At 47.8% G+C, this 10820-nt stretch overlaps 1 protein-coding gene across 1 annotated transcript in view; it reads right to left on the reverse strand.

Moving 5' to 3' along the window:
* RARRES1 (retinoic acid receptor responder 1) overlaps positions 1-10458 on the reverse strand; it is a 45246-nt gene extending 34788 nt beyond the window's left edge. Inside the window, exon 1 of the mRNA XM_003358645.3 lies at positions 9759-10458. Within this exon, the coding sequence (XP_003358693.1) occupies positions 9759-10037 (279 nt within the window). The 5' untranslated portion in view covers positions 10038-10458. The remainder of the gene's footprint in view (positions 1-9758) is intronic.

Genomic DNA, 10820 nt, shown 5'->3' on the forward strand with positions numbered 1-10820 from the left:
ATCAATCACATATACAACTCTACATAGAATAATGATAATAGTTCAACTCTAGGTATGGGAAGAAACAACAAGGGAAAACACTCCCTGCATCATAACAGACTAGTAAAAGAATCCAGAGAACTTTAGATTATCAACAGAGCCTAACCCAAAAAGCTTAGCATATGGAGTGGCCTATCAACAAAATCCTCCCCTGATCTAGGAATGAGTCATCCTAGAGCCACAGGACAAAATTGCTCATGAATACCTCCCGAATGTTGATTAAATTTATGACCCAGAAGAAGCTCTTTAGACAAAGAATGTCGCTGGCCATTTCAGTAAACAAAGGATGTTGCAGCCTCAATATCCCACCAGCGCACCCTGAGAACTCAGGATGGAAAAAAACAGGATGCTGGCATGAGAGAATGAAGATGCATATCAAAGGAATGCTTTCAATAAGCCCAGACTTTTACATCTTTCCATTCATAGAAAAGTACTAAAATCATTAACTTGAGGTGTCTGTTTTTTGTGATTAGCAGTAATCTTTTGATGTTTGATGAAGATGCCTTTCAGATTAGAGAAGGTCTCTTCAAAGACTTTATTCTACGGTAATGGGCCTCAAACTTGAGCTAGAACAGACTCTCCTGGAGGGCTAAATAAAATACAGGATGCTGGCCCCACCCCGAGTCTTGATTCAATAAACCTGGGGCAGGGCCTGAGACCCTGAATTTTCGAGAGTTCCAGGTGATGGGGATGCTGCCGGTGCAGGGAACACACTCTGAGAGCTTTCCTCTGAAGTTTCTCTCTGAGCCCTGAGTGGAACCATTGAAGTTCAAAGGGAGGCTAGGAAGTAACAAGTAGCTCCAGTGGCCGTTCACTAGAGTACAGATGAGCAGGAGACTAAGGACATGACAGTTCTCTCCAAAGGCCAGGCGGGGGGGATCATAGACTAACTGAAACAGAGGAATGTTATCTCAAAGTCTCTGGGCCTTAGGAAGTTAAGGGGGGCAGGTCTATCCTCTGCTTCAGGGGGTGCAGCTAACAAATTCCTAGATGACATAGAATGTGCTGTTTTTCAAGCAGGAACATGTGAAGAAGGCAGTCTGGACTAATAGCTTTTGAAGAAAATTCACTCCTTGCTTCCTGTTTCATGGATAGTGGCTTGGCCATGTAATGACATTCATATCCGTAAATTTTTGTTTGTTTGTTTTTAGGGCCACACCCACGGCATATGGAAGTTCCCAGGCTAGGGGTCAAATTGGAGCTGTAGCTGCTGGCCTACACCACTGCCACAGCAATGCCAGATCCAAGCCGGGTCTGCGACCTACACTACAGCTCACAGCAACACCAGATCCTTAACACACTGAGTGAGGCCAGGGATCAAACCTGCATCCTTATGGATACTGGTTGGGTTCATAACTGGCTGAACCAAAACGGGAACTCCTGTCTGGACTATTTTTATGTTAGATACTATACAATGTTTTCTTGCTTAAAGCAAAGACATTGAAATATTGAGTGTAAGTATTGGACATGAACCTGAGGAACCTGATAGGGGATGGAGAAAAAGTATTATAAGAGCACATTTTAACAACCTAACACCCCCTTTAAACTCACTTAAAAATACAACAAAACCTAGAGCAAATGAAAGAGCAGGGACAGTACCCAGAGAAACCTTGTCATTGGCTGCTACAGGGAGGCTGTGAAAATGCTTCGACTCTTGTCAGTCACTCGAGAAGTGATTCTGCCAAAAGCTTATCTATAGAAAGAAAACTCTGCACTTCGGGGAAATGCTGTTTCTTGTTTTCCCTCTCTGCAGTTGGCTGCTAGGCATGGTCCCTTCATGTGGCCTTAGACCTGGTGGTGACAACTTTAAACTTCTTGTTTCCAGGTTGAGGGGTGGGTGGTTGAGGACAGGCCAGTTGTCAAGAGCTCAAAGATGATTCTAATCTCCCCTCTGGCGCACAGTGCGCCTCCACTGGCCCAAAAGACTCAGCTTCTAAATGTCCCTCAGCCTTCACATTTGGTAAGAAACATAAATGTCATGCCATTCCAGGAAAAGCAAACTTCATTTTATAAGGTTAGTTTTATGAGTCAGGCCTCGTTGGAGACAAGTAAACAACTCATTTGTGGATAAAAATTGCTGCGCTGCTCTTATGTTCTGGACAGAACATCAGTGTATTACATTATAGCCTGGAATTATCTCATTGCATTTTCCTTCTCTCAGGCAATGTCAGATAAGGCGAATACAGTTTATGGAACAAAAGTCAGTGACCTTCAGATGAGGCCCCATCCAGTGGGATCCAAGGAGATCTTTGTACAGGACACTTTGCTTTCTCAGGCTGAGAAGTAGTGGAGAGAGATAGAATATTGAGTGTTAATCTGTTTGGCCAACTCTGGGTATGAGTTCTTGGCCCCTCCAAAGAGTGGAAGTGGCCAGAGGCAGTGTTCCCCTCGGCTTCCCCTCTAGATCAGGGGGGAGCGAATCAGAAAAGGCTACTTGTAAGAGTGATTCTAGGTGCTGGGTCTCCCTCCTTCCTACAGGGGGGATGGGAATAGCTGGGGCCTGGCCCAGACTCCAGCTCCAGATGCCAAGTGGGCCCAGCACCCTTCCAGCTCCCTTTGTTTTCATTTAACCAGGATTTAATATTGGTCTTTTGCAGGTCCCTATGCTAATGCAGCAGAGGAGATATAGTGAGGCCTTGCAGCATGTAGATGCAGACACATATGCAGGATGGGAACAAAAAGCAGCTGAGTACTAACACGAGATGTGAGGGTGGGCATGTTCGGGGGTGAGATTACCAGGGCTGCCGAAACCAGCCAGAGCTGCCATTCACTGGGAAGAGCCATGTGTCCGGCAGTGTGGTTAGTACTTGCACGAGCTCACAGCTACCCTGGAAGCTGGGTGTGGTAAGCTGAGTCATGGTGCCAAAGACATCCATGTCCTAGTCCCTCGAACCTGGGGACATGTTACATTGGCAAAGGGGACTTGGCCACTGTGATCAGGATAAGAATCTCGAGATGGACAGAGAGTCCTGGACTATCCAGGTGGGTCCAGTGTACCCACTGGTGCTTCTCCTTAATAAAGAGACAGTAGTATCACATTCAGGAGATACTGCCTGCTGGCTGTGAAGATGAAGAGCCAAGGAGTGCAGCTGGCCTTTAGAAGCTGGAGAAGGCACAGAAATGATTTCCCCCTAGAACTTCCAAAAGAAATGCAGCCCTTTCAGTACCCTGACCTTAGCCTAGTGAGATTGATTTCAGACTTCTGACCTCCAGATCTTTAAGAGAATAAATTTGTGAGTTGTTTTTTTTTTTCTCCTACACAGTGTGTGGGATAATTTGCTAGAGCAGTGAAACTAATACAAAGTTACTTACAATCTGTCAGTCATGTTCTGTGTAAGCACCTCCCCTTGGGGCCATGGTGGCTTCACATACCTCTCCTGCACAGCTATGGTACAAGACCCTTTCATAACTTTACTGGCTAGAGGCGGCTTGAAGGATCCTAAGACATAACCCAGAGTGCAGAGTTGCTATTGCTCCTGTGGACCCAGCTCTGTGCAAACCTCTTCAATGGAGGGACCATTACAAGGCAAATAAATGCCAAGTCTGCAAAGAGTGTGAATAAATCTCTGGGGGGATTCATGCCCACAGAGATCAAGGGTCAGGCTGGGTTGAGAAGCTATGTGTTTAGCATTCTGTGTCTCTGGTGGTTCCCTGGTGGCTCGGTGGGTTAAGGACCTGTGTCACTGCTGTGGTGCGGGTTTGACCCCTGGCCTGGGAAATTCTGCATGCCGGTAGCTCTGGCCAAAAACAATTTCCATGCCTCATTAAGATCAGTCATTTAGGGTTGTTTACATTCCATCTCTGGCAGAACTACCTAGGTCCTTCAGTGAAGGGTGTGCAGCTGCTCCACTGTTGGTGGTTAAATTCAAGGCCCACCAAACAGTGGTCTTTATCCGGGGCTGCTACTAATGCTCCGTGATCATACATATCCTTGGCTAGGACACCTGGTGTGGCAAGACAAGTGGAAATGTTAGGGGCTGGTAAAAAAAAAAAAAAAAAAAAGTTTGTGCCTCAAAACCAATTTGTTACAAGCTGGTTTAAAGCATTCCTACTTGTTAGCTCACCCAGGTAGCAGCTGACTTGGCTGGCCTGGGTGACGGTGGGACAAATGCTTAAGTTTACCCTCAGGGCCAGTGTCCTTTCCCATCCCATGCTGGACCCAGACTTTGCAATCTGAGCCTGCAGACGTAGGTGGGCCCTGTGGTGGGAGGTGGGTGGAGACAATGGAAGTACCCGTGCCATTTTGGCAGAGCAGCATCCAGGAAAGGAGGGCGGGTGTGGGCCTCTGTTCTGGGCTTTCAGGATTGTCATACTTCATCCCCATAGCAGAGGGCGCCGAGGAGCACCACCTTCATTCTGCTGCTACAGGGCTCTTACACAAGGGCTGTGAAAACACTTAGGCACCCTCCTTGCATTGAAGTAGGGATTATTTCACTTTAGTGTTTCATTACTTATCTTTCCTCTCCATATTCATTGCCGCTTACTTCATTCTCCAGTTTTCGTTTCTATGGTCTACTTGATGTATTGCTTTCCTCTTCTTGTGAACCATCACCTCTGAATTATTGACATTAATGGAATTGACAATAATTGACATTAATGGAAGTAAGAGCAGTAAGTAGATGAATTATATTGTATTAAAGTGCTTCATAGATTGAAGAAGAGATAAAGGAAGAAGCTTATTCTTAGTAGACTCGCCACTCTCCTCACTGTCTTTTGGCTTAGCAGATGGGCTCTGTTCTGTCAGACACCAGAGCAGGCACCCACAGCATCCCAGTCCACTTGCACCAGAGGCAGCAGGATGCTCACCAGAAGTCAGCTATTTTGTCCCAAAATATGCCTATGCTAAGTGTACTCATTACCTAGCTGTATGATTAAATGTTACAGAAACTGGTTAAGAGGGGGTACAAAAAAAGATGTCATGTCCATGAATTCCAAGTTAAATGCTATGGAAAGAATTGATGAAGTCAAGTCTCTAACACTCACTGATAAACTGGGTATGGGTCATAGGCAAGTTAGAAAAAGTAAAGGAAGAAGATTGTGAACTATATTCTTTGCAAGTGCTCCCTCCACTGTAAGTAAATAAAAGTGGACATTACGAATACCCATTATGGGAGTGTCTTCTTGCTTGAAAAGACTGCAAGGAGTGCCAATTAGTGGCATTCACCCTACACCAAAAAACAAGGGACGGTTGTACACGTATTGACTTATTTAAAATGAAGCAGTTAATATTTGGGCAGAACTTCCCCACACCATCATGACCTGTGGTCAATTGTTTCTATTCTACTTTCAACACTGGTCCTGGCTGGTCAGAGGGCAAATACTGGGTAAGGGGCCAATCCCCAAACAGTGGCTGATTCCAAATGGGTGGGGTCTTTCTTGTGAACTTCGTGCACACCAAAATCTCACCAGTCTCTCAGTGTCAGGGAAAGGCTGGCCTCTTACCAGCTTTTTGGTGCAGGTGCCAGTGGTTGTAAGACTAATGGGTGATCAGAGGGTATTTGTTTCAGAGTAGGGTAAGGGACAGCTTCAAGTCACCAGGATATCTGGGCTGACCCAGGATACCCTGGGTAGCATAGGAGCTGTCAATACCACCCCAAATCTCCCAGTCCTTCACTGCTGTGGGTGCTGAGGCCATGCCACGTGACATCAGAAAGTAGGGGCCTCCTGATGGTGAAAGTGTAGCATAAGGTCAGGAAAGAGATGCCATCGGGCAGGGGCAGTGAGGAAACACAAGCCATGGTCTGTGATCTCTCCTATTAGTAAACAAGAGTTCCCTTTGTGGTACAGAGGAAATGAATCCGACTGGTATCCACGAGGATGTGGGTTCGATCCCTCACCTCAGTCAGTGGGCTGGGGATCTGGTGTTGCCATGAGCTGTGGTGTAGGTTGTAGATGCAGCTCGGATCTGGTGTGGCTATGGCTGTGGCTCAGGCTGGCAGCTGTAGCCCCGATTCAACCCCTAGCCTGGGAACTTCCATATACTGCAGGTGTGCCCCTAAAAAAGCAAAAACAAAAAACCCAAAACCCAAACAAACAAAAACAAAATAGAATGCTCACAAGGTTTTTCAACAGCTAGATCTGATTTCTTCTCAATACTTCATTGCATTTATCACCAAAGCTACTTCTGAATTTCACCACTAGAGGGCAACTGTTCCTAAAATAAGGGATTCTTCAAGAGCCAAGAAAACACTTTAAATCAAGAGGTCTTAAGTCATTTGGTTTATTGGCTTTCAATTTTTTTTTTTTCAGCTGAAACTCATAGCAAGAACTACATGCTTCATAATGACCCAGTTCACACACATGTTTGCAAAATTTTAACGGCACTACTTAACATTTTATTTTGCAATGTACTCAACAGTTTGTATTCCAAACTATTTAAAAGCAAATAAAAAACAACTGCAACATACTAAATAGATTTCATAACCCACTAGTATGCTATTAGTTTGAAAACCCTGACTTTGTTCCAGCCTCTCATCTACAAAGGGGTGCACTGACAAAGAGGATAAAGAAGGAGCCTTACCAGCTACACTTTTCTCACCCACCCAGCTACCTGCTCATCCTGGGTTGCTCCTGGAGGAATGACAGACACTGTGCAGCAACTCAGCACTCACTCTAATAATGCAATGATTGGATAAAGGGGTTTGAGGGTCTATCACTTTCCACCTCTTGCCAATGTTACCGCTGCTCCTGTAATTGAGGCAGAAATTCCTTGCACTGAAGGCTCCGTAGAGGTGGTATTTGTTCTCATTTAAGTGGTTTCAATAAATCAAGGAATTTCACTGAATTCTAGGGAGAAACTGAAACCACTTAGCCTCTAAAGAGCCTTGGCTCTGAAAGTCACTAACTTCTCTTCCTTGGCTCCTTGATTTTAATACATTTATAATAATTTTGGGAGGAAATGTAAAGATAAACCAGATGACCACAGAAGTTTTCCTTTCACAGGGGCAATACCCTGAATTCTTCAATTTATTAACTCCTCTTCCCCCTCATGCACACCTCTCATTTATTGATTATTCCACCCAGCTTTTTTAGGCCAAAACGAGGGTCCCTTTATTTTGTTTTTCTTTTGTTTTTTGCTTTTTAGGGCCCCACCTGTGGCATATGGAGGTTCCCAGGCTAGGGGTCGAATCGGAGCTAGAGCTGCTGGCCTACACTACAGCCACAGCAACACGGGATCTGGAGCCTCATCTGTGACCTACACCACAGCTCACAGCATCGCCCAATACTTAACCCTCTGAGTGAGGCCAGGGATCGAACCCATGACCTCAAGGTTACTATGGGTCCCACTGAGTGAGGCCAGAGATTGAACCCATGACCTCATGGATTCATTTCTGCTGCACCACAACAGGAACTCTGAGGCTCCCTTTAAAATTCAGGAACATTATATTATTACAAATGAAAAGAGTAACTGAATTCTGTGGAAAAGGAAAGGAAAATTTTTAATTCACTTGGATTTTGAGAGCTGATTTATTTTGTGAAAGATGCCAAGTATTTTATTTATTTATTTTTTGTCTTTTTGCTATTTCTTGGGCCGCTCCTGCAGCATATGGAGGTTCCCAGGCTAGGGGGGTCCAATCGGAGCTGCAGCCACCGGCCTACACCAGAGCCACAGCAACGCGGGATCCGAGCCGAATCTGCGACCTACACTACAGCTCACGGCAATGCCGGATCGTTAACCCACTGAGCAAGGGCAGGGACCGAACCCGCAACCTCATGGTTCCTAGTCGGATTCGTTAAACCACTGCGCCATGACAGGAATTCCGGTTTTATTTTTTTAATAAGGGGTGACTAAATGCATGAAAATGGAAAATATTTTATTATTTTTTTCATGGTCTCGGAAGAAAAAAATATCCCTGGGATTTGAAAACTGGGTGGGTGCGCCTTAGAAATGTGAGCTTGGTTTTCTGTAGGGATTCTGTCCCACTGATAACCAGGGAGCAAATCTTCAGGGGGGGCCTCTTCGGGCTCTAGGAAGTGGCAACTCTCCAAGTTCTCAAGCTCTGTTCCCTCATTTCTCTGTTGTGCTGGTAAAGTGAACTTTTTCCTCCCTAAGACGGCAAGGTTTGTTGGTTTGCTCCAACGGGTGACAAGAGCAGATTGCCTTTTTTTTTTTTTTTTTTTGGATCTTTTTAGGGCCGCACCCACAGAACATAGAGGTTCCCAGGCTAGGGGGTCCAATTGGAGCTACAGATACCGGCCTATACCACAGCCACAGCAAGACAGGATCTGGAGCCTCATCTGCGACCTACACCACAGCTCACAGCAACGCCGGATCCTTAACCCTCTGATCAAGGCCAGGATTGAACTTGCCTTCTCAGAGATGCTAGTCAGATTCATTTCCACTGAGCCACGACGGGAACTCCAGATTGCCTTTTTCTAAGAACACTTTTATTTCATCATTAAATAAATTTAGCCATCCTGGGGGCAGATTAAGTCTTTGAAGAACCAAGGCTGAGCTTTCAAAAGGCGTTCCCCTTCCAGGTCTAGAACCATCTTAAAAATCCTACTGCCACTCTTTAAAACGTTACCTATTTACACCCTTTACTAAACTCTAGACTCTTTAAGTCTGGTTCTGCAGGCTTTGTGCAATACTGGGTGATTACGGGGAAGAGCATCACTACTCTTGGAAGAGGCTTAGTGTAGTTCTGTGACTTTTCTTTTGCTTTTTAGGGCCACACCCACGGCATGGCATATGGAAGTTCCCAGGCTAGGAGTCGAATCCCAGCTGCAGCTGCTGGCCTACACCACAGCCACAGCAATGCCAGATCCAAGCCATGTCTGTGACCTACACCACAGCTCACTGGCAATACCAGATCCTTAACCCACTCCCACTGAGTGAGGTCAGGGATCAAACCCACATCCTCATGGATACTAGTCAGATTCATTTCCTACTGTGCCACGATGAGAACTCTTCAAAAACAAACAACTACACAACAGCATATGGAAGTTACTGGGGCAGGGTTTGAATTTAAGCCGCAGCTGCCACCAGAGCCCCTTAAGTCAGGTTCTTTCATTTGATGAAGAAAGCAGTGGAGCTGCTTAGACACGAAATGATACCTACAACCAGTGCCTTAAAATTAGCTACCAAACAATGTGCTGCAAAGTTCTCATTCATTTCATTACATAGAAAACAGCCCTGGTTCACTCACTCCCATTAGATTAAAGCAGGCGCCAGGATTCCCAAGGTTCCTGCCCAGGCAGAGACTTAAATTCCAACATTATCCTGAAACCCATTGCATGATGGTCTGCAATTAACAAGGGAACATCGGCCTAGCCTGCCTGAGAACTAGCTTAGATTTTGGAAATCCCACCCAGGACTAAAGCTCAAACCACTAGAAGGTCTCGGCTCTGGGACCACCCCATAGCAACCAATTCTGGGAGTCCCAGGAGAGATCAAGCCTTGCCTTTTGGGCCCGTTCCTCAGTTTCCCCATACACCTCTTTCACAAACTGCCTTATGAAAAACCTTTATGGTCTTGTAAATGCCAGAATGAGCGAGCCAGTTTTCCATGGACTCTGCGCACCAACGGGCCCCTTCATGCCCGAGACAGTTCCGGACGTCGATGCACGAGCCAGGATTTCCCCGGACGTCTGCGCATCACAGCTTCCCTGGCCTTTCCGCTATTGGGAGCATAGGCGCGCGCACACGAATCACCTACCACGCGGCTCGCGCACAATCCCCCCGCGCCCTCCCGCCCGCAGTGTTGCTCCTGCACTCACCCAGGCACTGCCCTCCTGCACCTCAGCCAGCACTCGAAGGGCGCTGGGCGAACCCGCTCGGAAGTTGAAGAAGTGCAGAGCTGCGCGCGCCGCCTGGGACAGAAGTCCTTGCGGGAGCTCCGCGTCCTGGCGCCACTCGGAGTCCTCGGGTGTCCGGGACCCCGCGGGCGCCGCCGCGGCCGCCTGAAGGGCGAGCAGCAGCAGAAGCGCTAGCAGCCGGGTGGCAGGGGGCCGGTTCCCCGGCCGGGGAGCGAAAAGCGATGGTCGGCTGGGCTGCATGGTCGTGAGCTGGCGCGGCGCTCGACGGGCCCCGACTCCTGGCGGGCGGCGCCAGTGTTCTGGGAATTAAGTACGCCCGGGCCCCTCCCTCCGCCCCCTGGGTGGCCAGCTGGAGGGAATCTGGGTCCTGGCTCGATGGCGCCCTGTCGCCGCTTCCACAGCCCCTGGGCCCCTCCGACCCGCCCAACTCCCCCGGGCTCGGCGTCTCTGCCGCGCGGCTAGGCTAGGCGAGGTGCCGCGCGGTGGGGCGGTGGGGGGGGGGGGGAGAGACAAAGGGGGGCGTGGAGACTTCTCCTGCTAGGGTACAGGGCCTGGCGGGCGCGGCCTAGTGCGGGATCGCCAGCTCAGCTCTGGATCCGGCTTCTTAGCGGATGCTGTGATTTCAAAGCCCTTAGGGTTTCAGAGCTGTAACTGGAAGCTGTGATTGGAGCTGTGATTTCTCAGAAGATGAAATTGGGAACAGGTGGAGAAGGGGGCAGGACGCAGCCGGCATTACTGGGGGTCTTCATAGCAAGCACAATGACCTTGGAAATGGGAAAGTCGCTAGAGAACTGGGACTAGAGAGGAGGCTGCTATGGTCAGCAGGGAAGTCAGATAAGGACCCAGAGGCCCCACTGGACTTAGAAACAGGTCACTAATAAACCTGGTGAGGCACAAATGGGCGTGCAACCCAGATACCACTGAAGTGAGGTATGAATGGGGCTGTCAGGTAGTGGAGGGAGGGAGCGAGGACTGACAACTCTTTTTAGACACGTGGCAGTGAAGGGATGAGATGGCCACTGT

Source organism: Sus scrofa, chromosome 13, assembly GCF_000003025.6.
Source record: "Sus scrofa isolate TJ Tabasco breed Duroc chromosome 13, Sscrofa11.1, whole genome shotgun sequence".
In the NCBI taxonomy this organism is placed as follows: Eukaryota; Metazoa; Chordata; class Mammalia; order Artiodactyla; family Suidae; genus Sus; species Sus scrofa.